At 51.0% G+C, this 27,898-nt stretch overlaps 15 protein-coding genes across 15 annotated transcripts; 5 read left to right on the top strand and 10 right to left on the bottom strand.

Annotated features, from left to right (window-relative positions):
• Nucleotides 1-58: 58 nt before the first annotated feature.
• On the bottom strand, nt 59-1,082 carry HETIRDRAFT_416575 (uncharacterized protein; the record flags this gene model as incomplete). The annotated part of the gene is made up of 2 exons (XM_009546441.1): nt 59-404; nt 469-1,082. The coding sequence occupies 2 exons, from the start codon at nt 1,080-1,082 to the stop codon at nt 59-61; spliced, it is 960 nt and encodes a 319-aa protein (XP_009544736.1).
• Nucleotides 1,083-1,088: 6 nt separating this feature from the next.
• Nucleotides 1,089-2,218, bottom strand: HETIRDRAFT_315019 (uncharacterized protein; the record flags this gene model as incomplete). Its single annotated transcript, XM_009546440.1, has 2 exons — nt 1,089-1,889; nt 1,946-2,218. The coding sequence occupies 2 exons, from the start codon at nt 2,216-2,218 to the stop codon at nt 1,089-1,091; spliced, it is 1,074 nt and encodes a 357-aa protein (XP_009544735.1).
• Nucleotides 2,219-2,577: 359 nt separating this feature from the next.
• Nucleotides 2,578-2,871, bottom strand: HETIRDRAFT_316320 (uncharacterized protein; the record flags this gene model as incomplete). The annotated part of the gene is made up of 1 exon (XM_009546439.1): nt 2,578-2,871. The coding sequence occupies one exon, from the start codon at nt 2,869-2,871 to the stop codon at nt 2,578-2,580; it is 294 nt and encodes a 97-aa protein (XP_009544734.1).
• Nucleotides 2,872-3,169: 298 nt separating this feature from the next.
• HETIRDRAFT_314943 (uncharacterized protein) lies at nt 3,170-3,460 on the top strand (the record flags this gene model as incomplete). The annotated part of the gene is made up of 3 exons (XM_009546438.1): nt 3,170-3,193; nt 3,240-3,260; nt 3,317-3,460. The coding sequence occupies 3 exons, from the start codon at nt 3,170-3,172 to the stop codon at nt 3,458-3,460; spliced, it is 189 nt and encodes a 62-aa protein (XP_009544733.1).
• Nucleotides 3,461-7,347: 3,887 nt separating this feature from the next.
• HETIRDRAFT_314784 (uncharacterized protein) lies at nt 7,348-7,626 on the top strand (the record flags this gene model as incomplete). Its single annotated transcript, XM_009546437.1, has 1 exon — nt 7,348-7,626. A coding segment is annotated over one exon (279 nt), but the record flags the coding sequence as incomplete, so codon positions are not given.
• A 1,415-nt stretch (nt 7,627-9,041) lies between these two features.
• HETIRDRAFT_426096 (uncharacterized protein) lies at nt 9,042-10,193 on the bottom strand (the record flags this gene model as incomplete). Its single annotated transcript, XM_009546436.1, has 1 exon — nt 9,042-10,193. One exon carries the CDS (start codon nt 10,191-10,193, stop codon nt 9,042-9,044), a length of 1,152 nt encoding a protein of 383 aa, XP_009544731.1.
• Nucleotides 10,194-11,415: 1,222 nt separating this feature from the next.
• HETIRDRAFT_232886 (uncharacterized protein) lies at nt 11,416-11,950 on the bottom strand (the record flags this gene model as incomplete). Its single annotated transcript, XM_009546435.1, has 3 exons — nt 11,416-11,499; nt 11,550-11,815; nt 11,869-11,950. Coding segments are annotated over 3 exons (432 nt in total), but the record flags the coding sequence as incomplete, so codon positions are not given.
• A 2,401-nt stretch (nt 11,951-14,351) lies between these two features.
• Nucleotides 14,352-15,103, bottom strand: HETIRDRAFT_149124 (uncharacterized protein). Its single transcript, XM_009546434.1, has 2 exons — nt 14,756-15,103; nt 14,352-14,675 (listed from the first exon to the last, which is right to left on the bottom strand). Exons 1-2 carry the CDS (start codon nt 14,817-14,819, stop codon nt 14,563-14,565), a joined length of 177 nt encoding a protein of 58 aa, XP_009544729.1. The 5' UTR covers nt 14,820-15,103; the 3' UTR covers nt 14,352-14,562.
• Nucleotides 15,104-15,282: 179 nt separating this feature from the next.
• HETIRDRAFT_165192 (uncharacterized protein) lies at nt 15,283-15,724 on the bottom strand (the record flags this gene model as incomplete). Its single annotated transcript, XM_009546433.1, has 3 exons — nt 15,283-15,309; nt 15,361-15,459; nt 15,524-15,724. 3 exons carry the CDS (start codon nt 15,722-15,724, stop codon nt 15,283-15,285), a joined length of 327 nt encoding a protein of 108 aa, XP_009544728.1.
• Nucleotides 15,725-16,515: 791 nt separating this feature from the next.
• Nucleotides 16,516-18,743, top strand: HETIRDRAFT_444393 (uncharacterized protein). Its single transcript, XM_009546432.1, has 3 exons — nt 16,516-16,810; nt 16,868-17,571; nt 17,635-18,743. Exons 1-3 carry the CDS (start codon nt 16,534-16,536, stop codon nt 17,698-17,700), a joined length of 1,047 nt encoding a protein of 348 aa, XP_009544727.1. The 5' UTR covers nt 16,516-16,533; the 3' UTR covers nt 17,701-18,743.
• Nucleotides 18,744-19,635: 892 nt separating this feature from the next.
• On the bottom strand, nt 19,636-20,069 carry HETIRDRAFT_16823 (Esterase/lipase/thioesterase; the record flags this gene model as incomplete). The annotated part of the gene is made up of 2 exons (XM_009546303.1): nt 19,636-19,922; nt 19,994-20,069. Coding segments are annotated over 2 exons (363 nt in total), but the record flags the coding sequence as incomplete, so codon positions are not given.
• A 2,781-nt stretch (nt 20,070-22,850) lies between these two features.
• HETIRDRAFT_408774 (uncharacterized protein) lies at nt 22,851-23,030 on the bottom strand (the record flags this gene model as incomplete). Its single annotated transcript, XM_009546431.1, has 1 exon — nt 22,851-23,030. The coding sequence occupies one exon, from the start codon at nt 23,028-23,030 to the stop codon at nt 22,851-22,853; it is 180 nt and encodes a 59-aa protein (XP_009544726.1).
• Nucleotides 23,031-23,171: 141 nt separating this feature from the next.
• Nucleotides 23,172-23,885, top strand: HETIRDRAFT_450276 (uncharacterized protein; the record flags this gene model as incomplete). Its single annotated transcript, XM_009546430.1, has 4 exons — nt 23,172-23,216; nt 23,288-23,410; nt 23,525-23,668; nt 23,727-23,885. 4 exons carry the CDS (start codon nt 23,172-23,174, stop codon nt 23,883-23,885), a joined length of 471 nt encoding a protein of 156 aa, XP_009544725.1.
• An 883-nt stretch (nt 23,886-24,768) lies between these two features.
• Nucleotides 24,769-25,416, top strand: HETIRDRAFT_232641 (uncharacterized protein; the record flags this gene model as incomplete). Its single annotated transcript, XM_009546429.1, has 3 exons — nt 24,769-24,962; nt 25,027-25,186; nt 25,240-25,416. Coding segments are annotated over 3 exons (531 nt in total), but the record flags the coding sequence as incomplete, so codon positions are not given.
• Nucleotides 25,417-27,120: 1,704 nt separating this feature from the next.
• On the bottom strand, nt 27,121-27,655 carry HETIRDRAFT_315539 (uncharacterized protein; the record flags this gene model as incomplete). Its single annotated transcript, XM_009546428.1, has 2 exons — nt 27,121-27,575; nt 27,613-27,655. The coding sequence occupies 2 exons, from the start codon at nt 27,653-27,655 to the stop codon at nt 27,121-27,123; spliced, it is 498 nt and encodes a 165-aa protein (XP_009544723.1).
• Nucleotides 27,656-27,898: the final 243 nt, after the last annotated feature.

Genomic DNA, 27,898 nt, shown 5'->3' with positions numbered 1-27,898 from the left:
CACCTTGTGCACCTGAGTTCCTCCACCTTTCCTTATGCTCAAGTCCAGTGCCGATCCCTTAGTCCTGCTGCTGCGAGAGGAGAGCTTGCATCTCTTGAATGATCTGCCTCTGCAAGCTTTCCTTGCCAAGCTTCTTGCTCTGGGAAGGTGTTGACTCTGGTACGGCCAATTCTCGAACACCATGGGCTGCGCGGTGTGTTTTGTGTGCTTGTTGGATCTCAATCAGCAGGGAGAAGTCGAGTGTGTCGACAGAAGAGAAATGGACATCAAACGCGTGGCGAGGCTCTGGAGGTAAGTTGACCGGAGGCAGCTGTGCAGCGTGGAGCACTGCCAATATATTGGATTGGTCATTCTCAAGGTTGGCTTCTTGTTCTTCTTGGGAAAGCTTGTGAGCCATATCTTTTCTGGATCCATTCAATATCAGTACGAGAGCGCTGACAGTGAACTATTGGAGGTGACACAACTTACAGCTGAACCAGATCATCTATGTCCATGGCAACAGTGGCACACTGTAAGTTCAACAGCCGTTCATCCACAGAATGTTCATGGAAGCCCGAGCGGCGTATATCGACAAGAAGCTGCCGTAGTTCATCCGTGTCACCCACCTCATCATCACCTTTGTCTTGTTCGTCTTCGGAGCTGTCGGTGTCACTACCGGCCTTGTCAGCCATTGGACCCATACCTGGTACGTACCATGAGTTGATACTAGGCAGAGTTGGATGAGAAGCCAACAGGAAATCAGAAGGTGATACCCCGAGTATATTAAACAAGTTTTCTGCCTCTTCCCAGGCATCTTTGGTGGCTGACTGTATCTCACTGTCGGTAGGGAAACATGCAAGCACTCCGAGATTGATTCCGTGTGAGTTGAAGTAGGTGTGGGCATAGCCGGATGCGCGCGCTTTCGGATCTGTCATAACATCGAGGAGAACTATGGCTCGAATAGATACATGTAGACGAGGCATCATTTGTATGAGATCTGTAAAAGCAAAGTCTTTCACCAGTTTTCGACATTCTGCAAAGACATGCTTGCATACTTTGCTAGAATGCATCCAGGGGAGTAACGGGCAGATTTTGTCATCCATATAGTCTCAGTGGATGATAACGAGGCCAATGAGACCTTCGATGATGATCTGGACAATATCAGTAGCTTCATGAGAGATGAAATGCTTCGACTTCACATAGCCTGCTCTATCTAGAAACTGTGCCCATATGTCCAGGAAGTAATGAGTGCGCAGGACCATTTTGATGCGTGAAAGGTGGCTGATTTTGCGATTTTGATATGCATCAACGAGCTCTCCGAATATGAATAGATGGACGATTTCCCCGACATGGTCAGGGAAATGTGTTGCCAGGTACTCCAGTGAGGAAGCAGAGAATAATCGAGTTGCGGCATTGTCGTCTTGGCAGTCAAGATTTTCGACATCGCGGGGGTAGAGGGGTGAAATACCTGGACCAAACGCTGCATCACGCACATCAGAATATTTTGCGGTGGTGTTGCCTAGAACAAGGAGTTTGGCACCGCTGAAATTATTGTTACGCATTGTCTTGAGAGCGTGTTTGGAGTCCTGGATCATGACGATTGGCTGGGCCTCCCTAGTCGCAATGATGACGGTCATGTCCTCGAAATCAACAGCTGGGTTGGGGTGTTGGATTGTGTATGTAATGTGGAAAGGTGAATCTCGGATGAGACAGCACTGTACCTTGCGCTCTGTCTCCGTGCCGTCGCAAGTGTATGATATAACCTTGAGCCCACGCTGAACCAGACCACAGATAATCTTGTCTGAATAAGCTTGAAGCTCCTCGGCATCGCATGAGTTTGGGATCGCCAAAACATGAGTGACGATAGAGCTCGCCTTTGGCATTGGGATTTGAACACACCAGACACAAACCTACAATGCCAATACACAATCAGCACCACAGCTTTCTGCTTGTTCTGGTCACTGACCTTTGTTGCTTTCTCTAGCATCTCTGATTTGAGGAGGGCCTCAAGCTCTTCTGGGTTGGCAACCACGATAGGCTTGCCGGTGTGTCCCACCAGGTAGTATGTTTTTGCCAAGGCATCCCAGTATGTGCGAAGGGTGCTCAATAATTTTGTGTCATCACAGCTCGGGCCGAGGGGCCCTTCGTACTTGAGGTCTTTTTGGATGTAATTACAGACTCTGTCAAATGTCTCATGTCCTAGCTTGAGAGGGAATCGAGGGAGCGCTGCTCGCTGCATTCTAAGCATTGCAAGGAATCAATCAGTATCATTAACAACAGATAACGGTGAGTACGAACCGGATACTTTGAGGAGTGCGAATTGGAAAGTGAGACTTGAGGAGGTTGTAGACATTGGGGCTAGTCGTGAATGCGACCTGACTGAGCTCGTCAAGGGCTGGCAGGTATCGGAAGTTTTGCATGCCCTTGCCACGATTTACTTGCTCCCGTGTTTCCACCACTGCTGCGACCATACCGTTGAAGACCTTGCGATCGTTGTAGTCACCTTGGAGGACACCCTTGACATAGCATATGTATACAGAGCCTTTATTATCCTATAGTACATAGTTAATTAGCAAAATCCACACTGTAAAAATGCAATCATACCTTGTTCAATACATCGTGCAGACCCACAACGCGTGCATATGCCATAGCGGTGATCTCGTCGCAATAACGTGTGTTGAGATACTTCATCTTCTCTGAAGGAGGCTCTGGATGGCGCAGAGCATTCTTGAAGTCAATCTGCATGCAAGGAGCGCATATGACTGGTCCTTTGACATCCTGAGTGATGGAGAGCACTTTCTCGCAGCTCATGGCAGAGACATTTTGGAGGATGGGGTCACACTTCCAGGTGTGAGATGCCGTTTGAAGGCGCCAAACATCAGACTTCTCCATGTGCATGAGATCGCCGAAGTCATGGCCAAAGGCCTCTTGAGCGAGATCATGGATATTCCTCCCTCCTCCACTCTTGACACCACGTTTGAGGAGATTTGGTCACTTCTGGCTGGACATCGGTGGTGATGCCATTGCAGGAATGCACAACAGTTTCAGAAAGACGGGCACTTGGTGGTGAGCTGACAGTCTTCTGCAGAAGCTGCAGTGCTCGTTGGAATTGTAGGGTGGTCTTTGATGGTTTATACCATCCATCGAGCATTGTTGCTCGAGACTTGGACTGTGATTTGCAGCAGGAGACATGCTGGATGAATTTCGATGCAAGGTAAGCCTCACCAATCTTTGTCCACTTTCCACAATGCGAGTGGAAGACTTCCCAATGTGACCCTTCGGTACGGAATGTTGCCATTGAGTCATATGCTAAACATTTATCTTTGAACCTTTGCAGCTTCCTCAGATCAATCTGAAAACTACCATCCATCATAGCGGCCTTGAGTCTCTTACTTGCTATTGCCGACCGGCTAATCCCAATGGATGCACTTGCCATGGTCGACACTTGCTGACGAAGTTCGGCAGTGCTAGGTTTGTTTGACTTGCCATCATGAACAGCCTTGAATCGCTTTTGCTTCGTGAGGGATGGCTGGTCACCAAGGGAAGGCTGGTCCCCGGTAAGTACTTGGGAATAATCCCTCTTGCACTGTGAGCTGACTGTTTCTTTAGAAGTGGATGGTACAATGGGCAGTGTGGGCAAGTCATGGGTTGTCGCCGGGGGAAGATCATCAGATAGAGTAGGTTCGTCTATTGACGGCATCGAGGTGGGGTTGTGCACAGCGCTTTCCAAATGCTTGCTGATGCTTGATTCTGTCACGAACGGCTGTTCGGGACGAGAAGATCCTAGGCCACAAGTGATGATGGGAGAAGTCAAAGGACTGATCAGACTAATGCCTTAGAATCAGAGGAGACTGTGTGAACAGCAGTCCTTAGATTGGACAGAAGTGGATAGCCTAGGGCTTCCACACTGCGCCGCAGTATCCATAAATATGTACAAGCAGATGCACGGACCAAGTATCAGTGGAACAGGAACCCGAGGTATGGTCAGGAGAAAGGTCCTACGAGTCCTTATCAAGAAGGTGAGAAAAGTAGGTAAGCATAGGTGAAGCATTTCATAACATTACCCCCCCCTCTAGGCCGTCAGTGCCAGAGACGGTAAGTAATAGTCCAGGAAAAACATAAGCAATGCGTGTAATCTGAGTCATACAAAATAATACTTAGGGCACAGATTCTCGCTGCCCACAGTCGAGTCGTGACGCGATAGCCCTTGAGTACGGACGTCACGATACCCCACCTCGTTACCAACCATGCGGGGACTGCGTTCTAGAGCCGAGTCCCTCGTCTCATCATGGCAGTGGGTACCGGCCCAACGGATTCGAACCGTCGTCTGCCCCGGGAGTTTTACGTCGTACCGGACGTCAGCGTCTCATTCTTCAAGCACCTCGAGGACGGAGGACGATGGGCTGGGTGTCGGACTCGCTGGAGTCATAATCGACGAAGGGAAGGGGAGGTCGAGTTCGGGTAGAAGGGCGGATTAAGCCCAGTCGTGCGGGTATGACGTGGTAGCGAGGCGATAGTTGTGCGAACCTATAGACGTCCCTTCCTCTGCCGCGTTCCGTGGGATAAGCCCCCGGCATTGGGCAAAGTGGTGCTCCATTTGAGGCCGAAGACGAGGCACGAGATACCACAGCCGTGGTCGGCATGTGATATTCGGTAACAGGGGTGATGTCGTCGGCGGGATGAAAGGTGTCCTGAAGAGGCGTTGTCTGGTCTAGACCTATGAGCTTCCTCTTGCCTGCATTAATGCGGGCGATGAGCGTTCCCTTTCTGATCTGTAAGGCTCATTGTGCATGTCGGATAAAACTCCTTTCCTCTTCTAAGATCTCTAATGCTCTTCGTACCTCCGGTCGTGTTGGTCCCGACACAAATTTGGTGTTCGGCATGCCTTCGATAAGCCCCATCATGTAAGCGACGGGAGTCGTCAGGTACGTTTCTCTATCGGGGAATATGATCCCCTCGCTTTGTGTGCGGACAAGGGATGGTGGAGAGGGAGAGCGGGAAGGTGAAGGTCTGTCAAAGTCCTCCGTGAGTAGTCTGATCATCTCGTCTTGTCGTCGTTCGTCCTCGTCCAGTCCTTCCAAATACTCGCTAAACCCTTCTTCCGCTTCCCGCGCTGCTTGTTCTTCGTCTGTGTCCCATAGTATGGATCGTTCTTCTACTATGGACATCTTGGGGGTCGAAGGAATGAAGGGTTCAGTGGAGGGTGTTTCTTCGTAGGGTCGTTCGACGAGAGTGTCTTCAGAAGAGAGGTAGATGGATTCGTCGGAAGATATGTTCGCTGGGAGAGTGAAGGAGTGATTGAAGGGATGAGGGAATTGTAATGATTGAATTTGGGTTTTTATATGTTTCTGACTTTGTTTGTCCGATGTTTGCGAGGGCTGCCCGTAGCGGTAAGTTATGATGTCGCGCGTCATATGCTTCCAAAAGTTCTTTAGCATTCCCTAGGTTTGCTCTCGTGACCCATTCATCCGCGGAGCTTGGGTATCCTTTCCAGTGTACTAGGTATTGATACCCGCGTCCTCATTTCCTTTTGTCAAGAATTTCTTCGACTTCGTATTCCTCCTGTCCGTCTATGAGGTCAGGTGGCAGTTGTTCAAAGTTGGGGCCGTGAGCGGCTGTTTCTTGATAGGGTAATATTAATGAGGCGTGGAATACGGGGTGTATTCTCCACGTTGGCGGGAGTTTTAGTTTGTACGTCACCGGTCCTGGTTTGCTTTCTATTTCGAATGGTCCATGCAATTTCGGGGCTAGTTTGTCTTTCGGGTGTGTGGTTATGATGTTTTTTCCCGATAGCCAAACTTTCTGTCCTACTTCTAATTTGACTTCGTTTTCGGCTGTCTTTCTTCTCATCAGTTCAGCCGCTACTTCCAGGCTGGCCTTCGTTTCGTGTCGTAATTGTTCCAACCTTTCCAACCTTTGTTCTACGCCTGGAATGTCGGATCTCGGCGTAATCGGAGGTGTAAAAGTTGGATTATAGCCATACATGAGTTTAAATGGCGATTGGTGAGTCGCTGAATGTTCCCTGACGTTGTGTGCAAATTCCGCATATGGCAATAGTTCAGGCCAATTAGTTTGTTTGTAGTTGCAGAATGCCCATAGGTACTGTTCTAGTTCTTGATCGACTCTTTCTGTTTCTCCATCTGTTTCTGGGTGGTAGGCAGTTGATAATGCTGTCGTTACTCCTAGTTTCCTCCATAGTTCCTTCGTGAATCTGGCCGCAAATTGTGGACCTCTGTCAGATATAATCTTCCTTGGAAGTCCATATCGTTTCCAGATGTTCTTCATGTAGAGATCGGCGGTTCCTTTGGCGTCTATGGTTTTATCACATGGGGTGTAAACAACACCTTTGGTGCTTCTGTCTACTGTCACATGAATGGCGTTATACGGTCCAACTTAGGGAAGATCTGTGATGAAGTCCATCGTGACTGTTTGCCAGGGTCCTTCTGGTATTTCGTTTGGAATGAGCGGAGTGCGTGTGGGATGTGTAATGTTTTTGGTATTTTGACATGTTGCGCATCCTGTTACATACTCTTTTATGAATGTGGACATTCCTGGCCACCAGAAGTTATCTGACACTAGGACGTAGGTTTTCCATCTCCCTGGATGTCCAGTTGCTAGTGAATCGTGATATATTTTTGTGATTTGTCTTTTAAGTTCGTCGTTTGGTGGGACATATATTTTCCCTCTGTGCCAGATGAGATCATCTTCGTAATTCCACTCTTGTAAGCCTTTTGAGAGTGCTCTAGGTCCAGACATTTTGATAAGTTCCATTGCGTCCGTTACTTCTTTATCTTTAGCCGTGACTTCTTTTAACTTTCGTCTTAGCTAGCTGTCGAGCATTTCAACTGTTCCTCATCCCGTTGCGCTTTTGACAGACATTTGGGGTTGTAGTAATACCTGGTTTTTGTTGTCAGATTTTACCCCCTCTTTTAGGTCTGGACGCCTGGATAGAGCATCGGGTCGGTGAGTAATGCCAGGTTTGTGGACGAGGGTGAAGTCAAAGCGGGATAGGAAAAGTGACCAACGTGCTTGGCGACGGGAGAGGGTTCTTGCGGTAGAGAAGTACAGTAGGTTCTTGTGGTCGGACCAGATCTCAAACGGGTGTCGTGCGCCTTCGAGGTACACGCGCCAGTGATCGAGGGCGTGTATGACGGCAAGTAGGTGCTTATCGAAGATATCGTAATTCCGCTCAGCTGAATTGAAGGACTTGGACAGGTAAGCGACAGGGTGCCATCCGTCATTTGGCGTTTCTTGTGATAAGATGGCACCAGAAGCAAAGTCCGATGCATCGGTTTCAAGGCGGAATGGGCGATTGCCGTCTGGGTAAACAAGGACGGGAGTAGATGTGAAGCGGTGCTTTAGCTGTTCAAATGCCTTGTTTCTCTCGTAGGTCCATTCAAAGGGTACATCCTTTTTTGTGAGGTCGTTGAGAGGTCAGGCTATGGTAGCGAAGTCTCCGATGAATCTCCGATAGAAGTTTCCAAAACCGAGGAAGGATTGTACTTCTTTCAGGTTCTTCGGGGTTGGCCAGGCGGCGATTCCCTCGACCTTTACCGGGTCCATAGATATGTGATCCGCAGAGATAATAAACCCAAGGTATTCGACTGTGTCCGCTTCAAAGGTGCATTTGGAAGGTTTCAGGAATAAATCATTGTCCAAGAGTATCTGCATGACTTGGGTTGTTACGCGCCTGTGCTCTTCGATGGTTTTTGTAAACACCAGGATGTCATCCATGTAGACCGCAAGGACCTGCGCAACGATGAGGTCATGGAAGATGATGTTCATCATAGTTTGGAAGGTGGTGGGTGAATTGCAGAGACCGAAGAACATCACAAGGCATTCGAATAAGCCGAATTTGGTCATGAAGGCTGTTTTCCATTCGTCGCCTTTTGCTATGCGGATGTTGTTGTACCCCCATTTTACGTCAAACTTAGAAAAGATCCTTGCCTTCGATTTGGCGATGGTTCTTATTACGTCGTCAATTAGGGGTAGTGGGTATTTGTTTTTTATTGTCCATTCGTTCAACTTCCGATAGTCTTGAACCGGCCGTAAGCTACCTTCCTTTTTTTTTACGAAGAAGAAGGGTGACGCCTGCGGGGATTTGGATATTCTAATGGTTCCTCGTTTCAAATGTTCTTGAAGCATTTTGTGAAGCTGGTCTTCTTCTTCTTCTGTTAGGGGATACAGCTTACATCCCGTTGGTTCCCATCCTGGTTTCATATCGATTTTATGATCCCATTGTGAATGTTCCAGGAGTCGTTGTGACGCTTCCTGGCTGAAAATTTTGGCAAATTGTTTAAGAACATATGCTGGGACTATTTCTTCAATAGGTCGTTCCGTTTTCATTTTGTTCGCTTTTTCTGCCAGTTGTTGTGATTTATTTCCAATGGAACCAATGTGAACTGCTTCGAGGGGATGTACTTCTAGTGGATTTTGGTAATACCATTCTTCGTAGAATTCGGAAAAGAAGGTGTCCTCAACTTCATCTTCTTCCAAATCGTCTTCTATCCTGGAATACCCAACTGTTCTGTTTTTTCTGTGCTGGGTGGGCGCTAGTGCCTGTATGGTGAATTTAGGTCGGCTGACTAGACACGTGGTGGCACAGTTTGAGAACGTAAGACTGTTCTTTACCCAGTTAATTTGTGGGTTGTGTTCATGCAACCAATCCGTTCCTAGGATTACGTTTTCTCCTCCTAGGTTGGCGGCTAATAGTTCGCATCGTTCGTCGTGGTAATCACCTTCTTCATTCATTATTCTCATGAGCAGGCAGGCTTTGTCGGTGATTTTTCCTCCATCATTGGCTGTTCCGTCCATGTTAAACACAGGGATGGGTTTATCGATTTTCTGCACTGCTATGTTGTTGTTCAGGCAGAATTGTCTATTGATGAGAAGTCCTTCTGCTCCTGAGTCGATTAGTACTCGGGCTTCGGTGGTTCCCTCCTTATGTTTCAGGTGCACGTTTATCCTCATAGACGATTTCTGATTGGATTTGGTAAGCCATATGATTGTTTTTACAGGAGAGTCTGGAGCAGGTCTACGGTACACCAGAGCCGTAGGCCTATTTAAAAATCCAATTCCTTCCACTTGCTCATCTCATTCAGCTCCTGAAGGAGTGCTTCTTGCTCGTCCCATCTCATCTTTCCTATAACTTTCTGGATCTCTTCTCGGCTAATCTCAAGCTCCGTCTCACGTATAGGTGCATCCGGTCTGGGTGCGTGGGCCTGGCGAGCTGCGAGTCGGGCTCGGAACGGGTTAGTCGTCGCCATGCCTCTACCTTGCGTCGTAGTGCTTCCCTGAGTACCGCTTGAAGTTCCTGTCGAGAACGTTCGGCCATAGCCGCCTCCTCCGCCTCCTATCCTGCTGCCGGCCTGAGCCGAGCGGTTCCCCACTGTTCTACTACCCTGTTGAACATATCCAGCTGACCCTTCATGTATCCTAGACGAACCCCTGGCAGGGCATTGGTTTGCCATATGTCCTTTTTGACGGCAGTAAAAGCACCCACCCTCCATCCTGAGGCGGTTGCGTTCTTCGTCCGTGAGGGTTGTTCGGACTGAATCTATGGCCATGGGGATGACAGAGTTGTTCATGGATGATGGAGCGTTGGAGGAGTTGTAGCGGAAAGGGTTGTTGGATCGAACAGCGGCGGAGGGTACGGAGCTTTTTATGCTTTGTAGCTCCCTCCACTGGTTATCGAACCTTCGGGTGTATTTTACCCAATCGTCCATGGTTGTCGGCATATCAGGGAGTCTGTAGATTTGTTTGAGAATTTCTGGGTGTATGGCTCGGCGGAAATAGTCGATGGTGGATTCAAGATCGAATCCGCTTTCTCCTGCCGTCATGAGGTAGTCCATGACAAATTCGTCCGCTGATTGTTTTCCCATTCTCATTGTGAATAATTTTTGTCTCGCCTTCTGTTCGAGACTTTCATCTTTGAATGCAGCGGCTAACTCCTTTAAGAATTCCTTGAATGTTCCCCATGTTTTTCTTGTCTCCGTTGCCTTGTATTCTCGAAGTTCCCTGTCGAAGTAGTACTTCTGGGTGAAGAGTGACGCCGTTCCTTCTCTCATATATGATAACACCATTAGGGTTTTATCCTTATCGGTGTCATATTTGGTTGGGTTGGTGAGAATGTACATGTGACATTCATAGATCCATTCTCTATATTTCGACCTCGTGCCATCAAAATCTTTCGGCTTGTTTCCTTTGTCTGACATTTCGTCCTCGTCATCTGTGGTTCCTGCGGCTGGTCAAGGGTTTGGTTGTGGGTTTGGGTTTGGGTTTGGTTGACTCGGTCCTGCTATAGGTTCCGGGTCTTCTTCGTCGACCAGGGTTAATACTCCCGCAGGAATTGGGGTTTCTTCGATGTCTTCTTTGGGAATGTCGACTGGTGACAGAGCGGGTCTTGTTCGGGTGGGGGAATCTATGGTTCTGAGGGGTGCCTTCCTGTCTTCCCAGGGTACTAGTGGGGCGTCAACTGTTCTTCCGCTATTCTGTCCTCCTACGTAAACCCAGTTTCCCTTGGATGTTCTTCTGATAGGTTGTCCGAAATGGACGAATGTGTCGGAGTGTTTCAAGTAGTCGGTTCCGTGTGGAACTCGCCCTACGCTTTCTTCCTGAACCTTGGGAAGTCGTCTTGTTGGATCAAAGAGCCCGCGCTAGTCTTGACCTGATCAAGGTTCGAGGGTCAAGGCAACAGTAGCTCTTCCTAGCCGGGTATAGTATTTCTGCTTTCTGGTATAGTACCGTACGTAACGTCGAGTGCAATTGTTTCGGTCGTACCTTCACTGGGTTGATTACCAGATAGAAGTATTCTACAACCTGAAACGACCCACACTAAAGTGGAATCGTCCAATCGTTCGCTCGAAGTGTATAGTAACTATTACGGTCGACGGACGCTTGTCTTTTGGGACTGCCTAGTGCTGTATGTAACTAGTCGGTGTTCTGCTGCAAAGAAAAGGTGGAGTAGGATTTTTGTGAAGAGAGGCTATCCAGATGTCATGAACGGCTGTTCGGGACGAGAAGATCCTAGGCCACAAGTGATGATGGGAGAAGTCAAAGGACTGATCAGACTAATGCCTTAGAATCAGAGGAGACTGTGTGAACAGCAGTCCTTAGATTGGACAGAAGTGGATAGCCTAGGGCTTCCACACTGCGCCGCAGTATCCATAAATATGTACAAGCAGATGCACGGACCAAGTATCAGTGGAACAGGAACCCGAGGTATGGTCAGGAGAAAGGTCCTACGAGTCCTTATCAAGAAGGTGAGAAAAGTAGGTAAGCATAGGTGAAGCATTTCATAACAGATTCAGCAGTTTCGCATGGAGTGGGGGTTGATATGTCCTTTGTCGAGCCCATGCTCGGGGCGCTGGGGGATGAGGAGATATTAACCTTTGGCTCCAAGATTCCAGCAGCGCTTATAGGCAATAGTAAGCTCTTCGAGTCCATCGCCGATGTTGCCTGATCATTGTCTAACCATTCTTCAAAGCTACATGGAAAATACCCCATTGTGGGCTTTACATTCTGCAATAAGGTCAGTCCCTTGCTAAAGTGATCTTGACAATATGACATACTGAAGACTCATTATGTAATTTTGCTAGCTGGTTGAAGTAGCGAACATGCCAAAGACGACGACTTGCATGCATGAATAATTCGGCTCCAAAAGTGTTGTGCTCAATAGTATTGATTGTACATATCCCACAGAAGTAGGTATTGTTTTGGAGGCCGTGCACTAGCGAATCTTCGGCGTCATGAAACGAGACCTTGAACACATGTTTGAGCCAGCCTTGGAGATGCTGTACAGCTTTCTTGAGTGAGTGTGGGTTCGACAGCAAGTCCCCTGTTCCAGAGTAAGTATTGCCATGCATCTACAACAGGCTTGTAACGACGCACCATATGCAACACTATGCATCTGAAAGTCCACTTGCATGGAAACCCAATGGTTCCCATTGACAAAGACTGGCATATAAAGGTACTATTGCGATGTATCGTCCTGAATTTCTCTCTTATACTGAACGAGCATCTTTGACTGATGATAATTTCCCTGCCCTGAAAGGCTTTCAATCTTGTTGTAGAGATGCACCAGGGCAAACATTACTGTGTTTGCCCTAATAGGGTCCGACTGGGCCTGTTGATGCAAGTCAAACATTAACATGTCAACAATGTCATCACTCAGCCAGCTGTCAGACAGCAGGCTTGATAAAGTATCCATGCTGCTCGCAATACCCAAAACCTTCAACTCAACTCCCCATGCCAGTGACAACATCAGAACCTGTGCCGTCTGAGCTTCTCTTTGTGTGGTGAGCCCTTTGATGTCATGTGTCCATTTTAGAAGCCACTCATTTGACCGCCGCCATAGATCCTTGCTTTGTTGCACTATTGCAATCCTTTTCCAGAAGGTGATCATTCATAATGGGTGTTGCAGTTCTTTCAAAAAGGGGTTCTCAAAAGAGCGAGCCCCTTGCGCTGCCTCCTGTCGGACTTTTTTGTCCAGTTCGGAAAGCCTTTTGTTGGGAGGCAGAGTATAATCCATTATGTCTTGTACTGTAGGCTGCTCAGGGGGGGATTTGCTGAACAAGGATGTTGGTTTCAGGAGAATGAGGGCTGAAGATTGTGTGGGCAAGTTGACATTGAGAAAATCCACAATCGAGAGATGATGATCTGGCAGTATTTTGAGAAATTCCAAAGGAATGAGAATGTGAACATTGTGTAGAGCTTCTGAGTGAGTAGTGTCGAGGTCAATAACTTTGCTGTCCGACATTGTGTGCAGAATTTTGTTGGATGTGTGCGCACCACTTTGAGAGCATAAATTTCCATTTCAGCTGACAGCTTAGAGATCTGAGGCACGAGCACAAAAAAGTAGTAAAGAAGTACATGTGCGGGATTTGAACCCATGAACCCGTCACAAATTGCCTTACTACATATTGCACGACACTTGCACGACCTGCCACTACACCATGCCAGCTTAAATTGACCGGACCCCGTTCAGGCCTATCACCCTGACACCACAATTAGCAGGATGCACAGACAGGCCTTGCCCACCACACAGGGCAAATTTTGTATGGACGCACTCAGCCTAAGGGGTCAAAAAGGCCCAAAATTTTCCGGATCGGCCACCTGGCCTCCCTACCTATTTTCAGGGGTCCTGGTATGGGACCCACTTATGTTATAATGATGCATACCGGCCTTACAATGTCTGGGCCCTTGACGCCCTGATGCTCGCCAAGTCAGCTGACAATGAGTGCTACTCGAGCCACTGGCCGATCAAAGTAAGTTAAGATTGGGACGCTGCGCAATCGGAATATGCGGGATGCATGGAATGCCTGATGCTCAAGCTATCAGGGTGGGTAGTCGGTTTGCTTAGCGCCCAACAGGGAGGCTGCACCATCCGCAAATCTGCGTCGAGTGTGGGATATGACGTTGATTCAAAGGGAGTTGAGATGTAATGGCGACTGACCATGGAGCCTACTGGGGTGCATTCAGTATTGGGCCTGGACTGTGTAGGGCGGCCGGCTCTCGTCAGACAGGCTCGATCCGTATGAGGTCCAGGGTGCACGCCTTGACGATCTTCCAGCGCAGGACACACCTCAGAGAGAAAGTGGTCATTGCACTGGCACCAGCCGCTCAACCCCTACGACTCCAGCTGCCGATATCCTATTCCAAAGCCCTCGATGTCCAGCGTGGATCAAGAGCACCGCCTGCGATCTGTATATCAAAGTGGCTCAAAGAACCACGGAAGGCTTGGATATCCTGCATATCAATCAGTGATGGACGTGCGAACGTGCACGCGGTTGGCATGCGGTCGAGGCCTTGGGCTGTACTCGACGAGTTGTTGCCGATGCGGAGACTTGTGCGTACTAGGCGTGGTGTGGTATGCCCGCTGTGATGACAGTGATCAGGATGATGAGGAGGATGGCATGTGTTGCGGATCGTTCAAGCGCTGCCCCCAGGCCCGATCAGCGTGCTCCGAAGATGGTGTATGTCGCTCGAGGAATGGTCGGGGTTGTTTCTTGCCTCATGCATCCTACAGTGCGTGTCTTGATAACTGTGGGTATTGACGGACCCTCGGAGAATGTGGTGCATATGGAATACAATTTGAATGGGCAATTCATAGCCCAATGTTGAAGTTGTATATTGAATGCCGCCTATCATGCGACATCGGCGAGCTAGAAGATGGCATGTTCCATATCAACAACTGACTGGCTGACCATCTGATCACGAATTTGCCAACAATGTCCAGGTCAGCGTGCTGCAAAGCAAGGTACGGACCAACCTTGAGCAGCAATTGTTGATACGACATTACATATGCCTCCCGCCGAGGAGATATACTCGTATCTCCCTCCATGCATATGTTATACATTCCGCAAACTCTTCCATTGGGCTACAGAAAAAAGCAGAGCACACACCTGCTCGCCATACATAGCTAAAACTAAACTCAGTACACACACAAGTGCTACGGCTATAACGACGGCAATACACTATCACCAACCTTGCGATCAGTAGGATTCCAACAAAGCACAGAACCACCAACTTACGGCCGGCTCAAGAGATACAAATCCTCCATGCGCTGGAGCTTAGGAGAAAGGCCTATTCTTCTCTGCTGTCGCTCGCAAACTCAACAGCCTGGTACCATCTTGCTTTCTTGTTTGGGTTCGCAAGGGATGCGCCCCTCCTAGCCGTCTGCGCGGGCATGACCGAGCCTAGACACCACCAGGCTCAGCGATCAATCGATTGATCGATGGAAGGAAGCAAAAGGACAGGAAGAGCAACGGGTGCTTATGGCTTTGCAGAGCGCTCGTGCTCCCGCCGAGGCCGAAGCTGCTGCCCTGGCTTGTGATGTTCATGCCGCACGCCTTGGAGAGCTCTTGACGTAGAACCCGGATCTCTTCACGCGTGAGCAGCTCAGATTGGGTCGGTTCACTCGCAAGTGGCTTTGCCTTGCATTTCCCTTTCCCGGCGTCTTGGTCTTGTGCTGATCTTGTGGCCTGTGAAGGCGAAGTCAAAGTTGAGGTTGAGGGCTTGGGTTGACGGATTGGCGGCGGAGGGCTTGAAGAAGAGTGCCGGCGCTTCTTCTGCGGGCGCAGTAAAGATGAAAGAGGCGTGGCTTCGCGGGATCGGTCTTTCGGTCTTTCGGGAACTTTGACGGGGGCTGGTGACGATCCGCGCCGGGGGCTGCGAGTAGGCAAGCACTTTAGATAGTCGTGGGTTTTGGCTGAAAGATTCGAAACAGAAATCAATCGATCAGTAAATCTGCCGATGGTGAGAGAATGTACGGGTTTGAGGACATGCGGGGGGATAAAGACGGCACTAGTGCGATTGAGCTTGCAGTGCGATCTGGCAAGGCTTGAGGATTTGTCAGTATTTTTGGGTCGGGGTGGGACTCACGGAGGCGAACTCTCCTGCGGCAAACGTGGCTGCCTCGCGCGGGGTCATCTCTGTCAGGATGATGTGAACAGGCCTTTTTGCGCCAGGGCCTAGGATCAGCTAGTGGGGGAGCAAAAAAGAAAAGATTGGGCAATGAAATGGAAGGACGTTAGCGCTGGCTGACCTTCAGGTCCTGGGAGTGTTCGGAGAGCGGGTCCCAGTTATCGATGCTGAGCTCCTTCTTGGTGAAGGCTGATAGCAATCGATCCGCAAACCTTTCACGAAGCTCGGGCGCTGCCTTCTCACCCTGGAGATATGACGAATTGATCCCCCTATGTACTGAACTAGACCCAATCCCCCTTTTATTCTTATTCCTTGTCATCATTTGGCCCCCTGCATTCTTTGCCCTCTAACCCACAGCATAGTATTGTACTATGGGGACAGTACCCTACAATGGCACCATCATCCTAGTACTCTTTGGTTGCCCAGATTGCTCTGCCTCGGCCTTCAGCATCTTTGTGAGGTGCAACAGAGTGCCCTGTTGCAAGTTCTAATTTTCAGGAACATTTGGAGGCAGAATAATATAGATAAACAATTTATTTGTTAACATATCCACATACATATTTATTTGCTAAGAGAAGTAATGAGTGTGGAGGCAAGGTATAGTAGTGGTGGCTGAAGATTGCACGAAATTTGGCTAAGTCGAACTCACATTTGGCGCGCCCCGCCAAAACCGCGACCAGTGAGCCCACACTGCGTGCACCGCAGGATTTTTCCCGGGATAAACCGTGGATAAAACTCTGGATATAGATAAAGTTTTTGTTCCGGGTTTTCCACCGAAACAAAAAACTTAAGGTTTATCTGATATTTATTCATATCTCATAATAAAATATTAAAAAGACCTTAAGTTTGTGTTTTGGTAGTTTCCTCGGATAAACCCAAACAAAAACTTTATCTATATCTAGGGTTTTATCCACGGTTTATCCCGGGAAGAACCTTGCGGTGCACGCAGTGCCAGGCGGTATAGAGCCAGCTCGGCTTGCCCGGCCGTAACGACTCCGACGAAAACGCGCCGTGGCTTTTGAATGTCCGCTTGGCCTATTCCGCTTGGTAAGCACGAGGCTAGAGTCAGTTGTTTGAAAGAGCAACCAACCAACGCCCTGCCGCCATCCTCCCCTTCGCCATCCCATCGATATGTCCGATATGGATAAACAACGCAAACTCGTCCTTTATAAGTCTCCTACCTATCGCGTCCGTATCTCCCCCTCTACCCTCCTCTCCCTTTCTTTCTCGTCATTCTCGTCGTTCTCCCCTTCCACGTCATCCGACGACATCCTCATATCTAAAGCACTCAACATGGCGACCCTCAGGTCATATGGATCTCACTCCTCGCTTCCTCAGGCTACCTCCAATCTTCCCTCTGTAGCGCAGGCAGCTTCCTCTACGCATTCCTCTTTGGACGGGGTCTCTGGTGAGTCATGGTCGCTTTCTGTCATACGCTGCACTGTGTGCTGATGTGACGTCCTAGTGTCTAACACGTTCGGAGTAGATAACGATACCCCCTCTCAACACATTACTCGCGCGCGTATGACGCTTAAGGAGGATATCGACAAGCTGAGAGACGAATCGACACGCAGATTGAATACCATCGAGACCGATATCGAGAGTATCAGGCTCACTCTAGACCAGCATGATGAGAAATTCACCTCCATCGAGACGAGGCTCACTTCCGTCGAGACGAGGCTCACTTCCGTCGAGACGAGGCTCACTTCCGTCGAGACGAGGCTCACTTCCATCGAGACGAGACTCACCTCCATCGAACAGACGTCACAATTGCGGTATGACACGATTCAAAAGCAGATATCAGGTTTATCTGATAGTCTCGAGGCCATCTCCCTCCATCTCAAGATGCGCACCTCCGTGGATAACTTGCCGTCTTCCCAGATAACGGACAATACCACCAACGCTGCGACCCAGCTCATCCCACAAATCTCGAGATCTTCCCCTCCGTGGGAACCCATCCAAATTTCTCGGGACCACATCCGCGCCCCTTCCGATCCTCCCTCTCCTGGCCCCTCTACTCGCAGGCTTCCACATGCTGAAAGGGTTGATTTTCCCGTCAATCTCTCCGAAGTCGATGTGCATCAGCTACTTTCCGAAGCCCGTGTCGACACAGGCCCGGAAACCAAGCATGCAGTCAAGGGACTGCTCCAGAATTTCAAGACCGTCATTGTAAGCTCCTTTCGGTCCGTATCACTCTCATACATATGGGATACTGACTGCTTGGTTTCGCAGAGGCGCGCGAGTTCGAAGAGTCTCAAGAGCTCCAAGAGCGTCAAGAGTTTCAAGAGCACGAATTAATAGCAGTAGTGGGCGCAATTACTGTTTACCGTCGTCCTGCACGAAGCCACGGACGGCACTTCCCTTCGTCTATAAACACATCCTCTCCGCGTCTTTCGTTTGATCACAATCCACACACTCCCTCGGCCTTCTCTTGATGACGCTAGTAGTCGTTGTCGATTCTTCGCCTCTCGTGTATATTTATTGTGCTTTGACTCGTTCTGACCGTCTCGCTCGCTCTCGCATGTCGCTTTGTACGTTACTCTGTCCTTGTTATCGTATGCTCTTGTATCTATCATCTTGGTTACCTTAAACCGCACGTCCGGCAGCAAGCCACGCTCTGCATGAAAGTCAGGCATCCATACATACGATGATCCCGATCTTCTCCACTGTTATCCTTCAGCAACCCGTCACGCCCCCCTCCACCCTTGGCTGCTGTATGAGCGGTATAGGACGGGGAGCTTCTCGCACGACGTGCGACGCAGAAGATTGGCAAGGAGGAGACGCGGCGGCTGACGCGCCCCCATCGTCTACCCTGCACTCCTCTCCCGCGTCGCCGAGGCCTTCCGCGTGCGCGTTCTTGAGCGGCGACATGCCTTGCCTTTGCGCACGCGCTCAGCAAGTTCATCCTGCCCCTGCACCCCGACTCGGCGTCCATGCAGGAGAGCGGCTTCTCACCCTCGCACGACCCCTCCTCCACCGACTCGCCGCTACCGTCGCTAGGTGAACCCGAGCGCGACGACTCAAGATGCACCCTGCGCTCTGCTCAGACGCGCTACATGCGCTCGAACGTGTCAACAAGGAGGGCAAGGGCAAGCTGGCGGCGGAGAGACAAGACGGGAAAGGGAGGGCTGATTGTTACGAGGGTATGTCCCTCCTCTCGTGTTTCTTCTTGCCCCTCCCTTAACATTTCCGCCGCACGCACGCATCCCCTCGAACTCATGCACACGCGTCCTCTCTCCTCTCAACAGCCTTGAACTCTACGCACCTTGGACCGCGCCGCTTCACTGTCTCAAGGCCGACGTCCCGTCCTTCGACCTCACGCACCGCCGCCACGCACTGTCCCTCCACTGACGGCGACCCCTGTCCTCGTCCACACCTACGCCCACATTCACTGCCGTCTGCACCCCCGGAGCCTACGCTGCCTGATGACACGCAAAGCATCACGGCCGTTCGAGTGTGGACGAGGAGGATGAGACCCAGCTGGCGGCAGAAGACGAGGAAGTCGTGCGGCGGAGAGACGAGCTGAGAAGGGAATGGGCACGAATGACGAGGCTATCCATGAGGGATGAAGGTACGTCATCGTCTCTCACTGAAGTCCTTCCCTCGCACCCGTACCTCTTGTATTCGACCTGCCTGCCCGCCTCCCTGAACACCCTAGCCCGACGCTATACCTACTCGTCCGCCCCCCCTCTGATCCGCTTTTGCTCTCGACTCGCTCGCTAGCTCACTCGCATGCTCACTAGCTCACTCGCACGCTCACTCTTGTGCGCGACCCGCTCGATACCACGGCCACTTGCCCACATCGTCCACGTCCCCTTGCGCGTCGTCTGCGTTGCACGGACCGGTCGCAGCTCTGGCGGCACAGATGCCGTGAGGATGTCTGTGTACTCTATGGCAGATCTAAGCGTCACGCTAAGAGAAGACTCGTGCGCGCCCGTCCAGTAGTCGAGGAACGTGCCCTGTTGGAGGTACAGCCAGCCGAGCAGCATCCGAGAATTTGCGGGGTATCCTGGGGTCGCAGCGTCCGGTGGGTGATACGCGAGTTCCGAGCCAGCGGAGGGATCGAGGGATGCGCTGTCAGGTTATATAAATGGAGAAAACATGTTGGCATGAACGTCGAGGAGTTCGCGATTACGGAAGAAAGGTGTGAGTTTGGGTGTGAGGTAATGTGGCGTCTAGTGCGTTGAGAAGACAATGAAGTTTGTGAAAATGGCTCGAAGTCCAATGACGCACCATGAACGACCCCCCTAGACCGTACAATGAAAGAACGGCTGTGGGTTTGGGAACTGCGTGAGCAGCGGCCAAGTACGCGCATAGCCCTCCAGCACTTGATCCGGCAACTGCAATACGAGTGGGGTCTATTCGAAGCAACAAAGTTTCGTCCTGAAGCCGTGGGTTGAGCGAAGTTCGGAGAAATTCGAACAGGGCGACGATATCAGAGACGATGTCATGTCCGTTCGAGGGGGGCATGAGCCTGTAGTCAGCAGATATGAAAGCGACACCGGCCGAAGCCAGACGCACTTTCGTCGCATACACAGCAGCCATCAGAATCACCCTCAACGGCAATCCGCGGCAGTAGACTAGGACGCACGGTGGAGCCAAATTGGAAACCAGCTCTTCCGTGTTCCGACGGTCATTCCACCTCCATAGAAGTATACTACTGCGGGAACGTCGTGAAGGACAGTTTGATGGCTGATTTGTGGGATCTGTACAAATTCATGCTTTGGTTTCGAGGGCAGAATCGGCAAGTAAAGATCGAAAGAAATATCGAGACCATCAACCTGCTTGTACACGTAGGTCCTGGGTAACATTGAATCAAAGGCAGCCAGCACTAAAAAATTGCGAGGAGTTGCACAGATTTAAGAGGTATCCGAAGTCGAGAATGGTGGTGAACGATGGTGGACGTCTGATATTAATCGACACGACCAGGGGAAGGATGGATTGGATGAAGAACCGCTTCTGGCCCGATGCGTGATCATCGCGGTCACGTTCAGCAAAATTAGGCGTTCTCCGCTGTGCATAACTTTCATTCGACTGTGCGCACGCCCTTTGTTGCGGTTTTCGCTCAAGACATGTCTTTCACAGAACTAGGCTTCGAAGTATCGGTTATAAGGGGTGGTAGGCGGATGGTAGGCAAGACGAAAAAAATCCAAGATGGTGGGCAGGTGAGGAGGCAGGTGAGAGGCCAGGTGAGGAGGCAGGTGAGGAGGCAGGTGAGAGGCCAGGTGAGAGGCCAGGTGAGAGGCTAGGTGAGAGAGTACAGCCAGTGCTAGTGACATGAGGAGGTCCCTAATGACTAGCAGTCGTCTGAGACGAGATGCAACATCTAGAACACCGTGCAGCCAATGCTGGTGACATGAGGACGTCCCTGACGACTAGCCATCGTCTGAGACGAGATGCGATGTCTGAGACGTCAGGCAGTCGTCACAGACGTCCTGCCTGCATCCTAGACGAGACGCGATGTCTCAGACGTCGTGTAGTTGTCGCAGACATCCTGCCTGCGTCCTAGACGAGACGCAATGTCTCAGCAGTCGTCTGAGACGAGACGCGATGTCTGAGATGTCAGGCAGTCGTCACAGACGTCCTGCTTGCGTCCTAGACAAGACGCGACGTCTCAGACGTCATGCAGCCGGTGCTAGTGACATGAGGACGTCCCTGACGACTAGCAGTCGTCTGAGACGAGACGCAACGTCTGAGACGTCAGGCAGTCGTCACAGACATCCTGCCTGCGTCCTAGATGAGATGTGACGTCTTAGACGTCGTGCAGTCGTCATAGACACCTAGTAGTATTACCGACACTTTTGAGTCCACCGATATCCGAAACTACTGTGTTGCCAATTAAATGTAAATATAAATATGACAAAATCCTTTCTGTAATCTTCATACCCTGCTTCAACTTTGAGGCCCAGAAGCAGTGAGATTGAATCAGGGGTTCAATAGATATAGATTTAAACAGTCTACCCCCTAAAACCAGACTGTGTGAAGCACAGTCTGGGTTTTGGGAACCAAATCCGAAGTTGCACACAATTCTGTCTGATTCAATAGTCTTAAAATGTATTTGTCATGGTACCCTGATATTTTCATTAGTAGACATAGAGTACTAAAGATGTTACAGGCAAAATACAGAATTGAAAGAAAACCTCAAAAAACCGAGTCTCCAGTCCACAATTGTCCTTGGATTTCCATTGCAAAACTAATAAAATGCTCCTACATACACTACCTTTCAAATCATAACCTAATTTTAGGTTATAAGAGGCCGTAGGTGAGCATAGGTGAGGGTTTTTGTGATAAGGGCATGTCATATGCTACACATAGACCAGCAGAAGAAGAGGGCAGCAGTGCTGCCCGGGTCACTGCATGGACCAGTGCAAGGCAGAGGGCAGCAGTGCTGCCTAGTAGTATTACCAACACTTTTGAGTCCACCAATATCCAAAACCACTGTGTTGCCAATTAAATGCAACTATAAATACAAAAAAATATTTTCTGTAATCGTCATACCCTGCTTCAACTTTGAGGCCCAGAAGCAGTGAGATTGAATCAGGGGTTCAATAGATATGGATTTAAACAGTCTACCCCCTAAAACCAGACTATGTGAAGCACAGTCTGGGTTTTGGGAACCAAATCCGAAGTTGCACACAATTCTGTCTGATTCAATAGGCTTAAAATGTATTTGTCATGGTACCCTAATATTTTCATTAGTAGACATGGAGTACTGAAGATGTTACAGACAAAATACAGAATTGAAAGAAAACCTCAAAAAACCGAGTCTCCAGTCCACAATTGTCCTTTTATTTCCATTGCAGAACTAACAAAATGCCCCTACATACACTACCTTTCAAATCATACCCTAATTTTAGCATTTGGATGAGGGGATCCAGAGATATGTAATTGTTTGTGATGTTGAGGGTATTCTGCAACCCGGAGACACAGTTTAGTTAGCATCGGGAAAGGGCGGCACATAGTCGGAAGATTGCGGGCGCACAGTCACACTGTTGTCACACCATGCACAGTCTCTCTGTTGCGCCACACAGTCCAGCCGAGACCGCACACAGTCCGGATTTTGGCGCTAGTTTAGCGCCACACAGTCCGGATTCTCGGTGACAGTCCGAGATTTGGCGGTGAATCTGCGCCACACAGTCCGGCCGTGCCGCACACAGTCCGTTGATTGTCGCGCCATACAGTCCGACTGTGTCGGCACACAGTCCAACTGTGTCGGCACACAGTCCGACTGTGTCGGCACACAGTGCCCTCCAACGTCTCGTGATCAAGCACACCGCCACGTCGCGTCGCGTCGACCCTCCCCGCACCTTTGAACATCGAGCGCAACACGCTTCCTCAGCCAAGGTCTCCTTGCTCTCTCAGGACATTTTAGACTTCATTAGTGAGCTTTTTCTTCTTCTGAACCTTTCCTCTGCGTGCTCTCGACGACGCCAGCAGACAACAGATGCTCAGAGAAAGTGTGCACTGCTGATAGCATTTTTTCTTACAGTTTGCAGCTGCAATGCTCGAGGCACCTGCTCCATGCTCTCTCCGCACCCTCTGCCACCTCCACTGCTGTCTCTTTTCTCATCCACATCCATGACATCCGCGTCAGCGCCATCCTCTTTAAACGACTCCTCTGCGCCCATCCTGTCTCACGGCGCGTGGAGCAAAGCGATTATCTTATCACGTGAGGTTGAGCACGCTGAAGAGAAGAACAAGGAGCCGATGGTGATAGAGGCAGAGGAGGGACAGCGGTTGTCGAGAGACGAGGGTGTAGCGACGGGACGATGGTGACGGACACACGCTCGTCCATCAGGCAGAGCGGTACGACGGTGCGTACCTCCTGTTATTGTCCCCTCCCTCAACATCCCTACCTCGAACCCCCACACACTCGTCTTATCAGCCCCTTGGTTCCTCCTCGTATGTGTGGACCGACTACTCCTCCCATCCGCCCGCCCCTCCCTCGACTTGCGTACCCTCGACTGTTCGCACTCCCGCCCTCGATGCCACGCACTCCCGCCACCCAGTGCGCTCGACCGCCACCTGTTGCACCACGACAAGAAGCCCAAATTCGCCTCTCGCGCGCTCCAACACCTCCGCGCTGATGCTCTTCGCCTTTCCAGTCTTCCACCATGCTTAGCCCTGTGGACCATCCACTTCTCCATCCACCCACGACTCGCTTGAAACAATGCCGGATCAGCTCAATGTCGACACTTGTTTGCAGGACAAAGCAGGACGAGAATTGGCGGCGCGCTGTCCGGGGCGCCCAGTCGCTCCACGCGGCGTAAAAGTGCCGGTGGACAAGTCATGTTGCAGAAACGGCCGCGTGCTGTCTGCGGCAGCCAGGCTCCCCACAGCCCAAATTCGCCGAAGGTGAATTTGGGCTTGGTGGGGAGCCTGCTGGCCGCAGACAGCACGCGGCCGCCGCCTTCGCCGGCCTCATTTCCTTCTTTCCTCCTCTCCCTCTCCTCCTCTCTCGTGCTCTTGATGCTGACATTTGACATCACGAACAGCCTTCTCGGCAGAACGTTGTCGGACACATGACACTAGAGGGCCTCAAGCGAGCTAGTCGAGTGTACGATGGCAGCAGAACACGCGCTATTACTGTTCCAGCAGTCTCGAGAGTACAGTCGCGCGACATGCCCAGGCTCGCAGCCTCATTCTCCCCTTGTATCTTCTATTTGTCGGCCAATACCATATGCATGTAGTCCGCGCGACTCGTTCCATGTACTTTGCGTGCATATACACCTCCCTCGAAGCTACTTTCTTAGGTGCTCCTCTGTAGCTACAGCCTGTATTATTTTTCTTGTTGTATTTAGATTTATATTTTGAACTCAGGCCCGTTCACCCACACGATTTGTGGGCGAAATTTTTCGCCCGAAGTGGAAGGAGCACCACTCTACCTCGATCGTAATGAACAGCTCTCAATCCAACTCTTCGGTCTATGCTCGTCTCTCAGTACCTCTTCCGTCTCCGCGATCCCTCGTCCACACCCTGTCCGTGCCAATGTCGACATCCTCTGCTAGCCTGCAAGCCAGAGACTTCTCGACAGGCCATCAGCCACATCCTCTTCTTCTACGGGACGATCGGTTGCAAAACCAGCGCAGACGCTGGTCCAGATCTCGACCGCGCCGACTACCATCTGATTTCGTTGCTTCAGCCAGGATCTTAGGAGCCAACCTAGCCAGGAACGCGATAGTGTTAGGCATCTGACACTGAAGAAAGAGATTGAGGTCAAATAACTGCAGCCATGCGTCGATTAGCAGGTGCGTGTCGCTATCACTTGGTTCCCGTCCCGTTTCCCTGTGTCCTCACTCATCGGTGCGCACCAAATTATAGGCGTAGGAATTATCGCATACCCACGAGTCGTTGATCGGCACTCAAATGAGCAAACCGCATCTTGAGGAATGCGTCGCAGAACTTTCACGCCAGCTCCAGGGCAACGAGGAGAAGTTGGCCATGTACGAGCGGTGTGGGCCTGCCAGCGCTCTGGCGAACGATGACGCGCAGCCAGAGGTCTCTGGCACTGATCATCTGAGCAAGGAGCAGCACCTCGAGGCTGAGGTGGTAGAACTTCGGTGTGTTTTGTGCCCTTCAATATCCAATGCGAGGCTTATGGTGCTAACTGACTCATGAACGCAGCGCTGCGTTGAAGGTTGCCGAACTCGACCTGGCGAATGCACGAGGCCATGGGCAGCAGTTCCAAGATATCAGCCAGGCGAATGAAGTGGTGCTAGCGAGCTTGAATGCGACCTATGATAACTACAAGTCATCCACGGAGTCTCAGCTCGTGAAGCACAAGGTATGTTTCGTTGGATGCTGGACATTTGCGTTGATGGCTGACTTGGGTTGTAGTCTGACTATATCGCTCTGTCGGAGAACTTGCACATCGTCCAGCAGGAGCTGACGGCGTCTCGGGAGGCGATGGCGGAGACGAAGCGCACGTTTGACAAGGAGTGGGAGTCGTGGGCGAATGATAAGCGGACACTTGAGGATACCCTCGTCGAGCTGACCATGTCGGAGAAGCATATCGCGGAAGACCAGATCACCACCATTTTTTCTTCTCTCTTGTTGGAGCAAGCCACGCCGGGCGTCACTCGCAACGAACATTCATCAATACATCTTCTGCAATTACCACAAGTCGCTCTTCGCGTCGCGATCCGCTCTTGTCGAGAACACTAATGCTTCGCTCAACGCGTCTGGCCTCCCATCCAGCCTCTCGTTTTGAAATAGCAAGGCGTCGCCTACCGTCGCACTCTCCAGCGCATGTGAGCACCCCCCTTGCGAACCTAGCACCAATATCATTCCTTTCCCTACCAATAGCCACTCCGATCCTTCCATCTCGTCTGCTCTACCGCTAGACTATGATTCTTTATCGCGACCGAAACGGGCGCTCCCGCTCGACGCGCGCAGGCAACGATGCCAGACGCCACCGTCCCACTCCCTCGCACCGCGCCGCAAAGCTCTGCCTCTTCCTGGTGTCATACGCCAACGCAGCGCCAGCCAGTCGAGCATGACCGGAGTTGTGCACAGCCAGAAACGGCTCAAGCGCGGAAAGTGCGTCACTGCCGAGCTAATGTTCACTGCTGCCGTCCATCGTAGCATCGTCTGTCGGATGAAGCGTGCCAGAGAGCTCAACGGGTCCAGCGAGCAGAATACAGATGTGGAGATGAAGAGCATGGGAGCCAAAGACGACGGCTTGTTAATAATGAACGCACATGAGGAATTGCTCGTCGCTCGACTCTGGCAGCGGCTGGTGGACCAAGGATGTAGCCCCGTTTTATTGGACGACAGGGCTGTGGACATGCCTGATCGACCGAGGACTTCGAATTCTGTGGGTGTTGTTGAAGACCTTTCGATGGATATCGCTCCCAGTCACCGGATGGAGTCATTGCTCCCGACGGGTATCTCAGCTCTTATTCACTCCCCCGCAGTCCTTCCGCCGCCTCCTACAATATCGTCGCCTCCTCCTCCCGAAGCATCTGTTGCCATATCTTCTCCTTTCAGCATTGTGTCCTTGCCACCGCCCATGCCACGACGCCATGCTCCCATTCCCTCTTGTGCATGATCGATATCGGTCGCGCCAGACGCACTGACTGTGTACACCGTGCCACAGCTCGTGGCAACGCTTACGATACGCCGCCGTGATTGCAAAGCCGTCAAAGCACGAGCGTCTCTCCCGCAGACAAAGAAGCTCAGTCGGACGAGGAGCGCGTTGGCCACAGGACGCGTCGTTGTCGCTGAGGGTATGCTTTGATACTTGGTTTATGTGGGCATTGAATGTGTTCGATGCAGCTGCGGTTAGTTCTCGACTTCATGTTTAACTGTCTGATTTCTCTCGTCTTGTGTGATTGACACCACGCCATCTACCATTCAATCATCTTCCCAATGCATTTCATCTATCACAGCACTCCATCACGGCGCGCGTCGTCCATAAAAACCTCATCATTTGTTTATATATTTATATCTTTTTCAGCCACCATCTATGATCCTGCCCTCTTATGCTCCTCTATTCAATGTGCGACCATCGGCGCATGTTCCACTATGCTACTTAATTGTGACAAGGCACACGTGCCATCCAGCCTTTCATTGCCTTCCGCTTCCTTCCCCACCGGTTTTTGACACATCCGCCTAGTTCACTCGTTGATACCCTTCTTTTTCACCGTTGATATCTTCTTTGGTACACACTTACTACTCTGCAGCAATGTTCCTGGACAAAGCATATCAAGCACAGGGTCAGCTCGACACTGAGCGATCGCGAATGTGACAACACAAAACATGCAACGCAAAGCGAGCTGGACGGACGTTGGCTTTGATGCCGCACAGGACGATGGTGCGATCGCGCAGCTCGACCTCGCCCTGCCGGATCTTTTTGACGATCTCGAGGCCATGCGCGTCCGTGACGTAGCGCTGCTTCGCGGGCGAGGTGGTGCTTCTGGCAGCGCCGGCCACATGGTGGTGCGCGTAGCCGGAGGCAGAGGACAGGGTGCGCTCGTGCGATGCGTGTGCGGCGGTGCGCAGCGTCGAGTGGGCGTGTTTGGAGAAGAAGGCGTCGGGCGGTAGGGTACCGGGGAGCGTGGTCGTGCCCTCGCCTCCTAGGAGAGAGCAAGGGAAGAGATGCGGCGTGAGGAGCCGCTTCCGGGTGTGCGCAGGTGCGCAGGACAGGCAGGGCCGGGCAGGGAGGGGCAGGACTAGGGCTGGGGGAGGGCTAGCAAAAGTAAGTGATACGGACCTTTTTTATGGCATTCCTCTTCGCACCTCCTCTTCTCATTAACAACGCTCCTCACCATCGCCGTCGACGCGCTGAGGCACGGGTAGCGTGACGATTGCGACACGCTGTGCGCAAGGGCAAAGCACGGGTGCGGCGGCGGCAGGGGCGCGTGAGGGAGCAGTCGAAGGGGTTGTTGTGGCCGAGTGGACGCGTGTGCATGGGGCCAAGAGGATGGGAGGACGAAGGCGAAGGAAGTGGGTGGTGGGTGTGCATGGTGTCGAGGCGAGGGCGAGGGGACGACGG

The sequence above is a fragment of the Heterobasidion irregulare genome (assembly GCF_000320585.1).
Source record: "Heterobasidion irregulare TC 32-1 unplaced genomic scaffold scaffold_04, whole genome shotgun sequence".
In the NCBI taxonomy this organism is placed as follows: Eukaryota; Fungi; Basidiomycota; class Agaricomycetes; order Russulales; family Bondarzewiaceae; genus Heterobasidion; species Heterobasidion irregulare.
The sequence above is the reverse complement of the archived record's forward strand: the minus strand, read 5'-3'. Positions and strand labels throughout refer to the sequence as shown.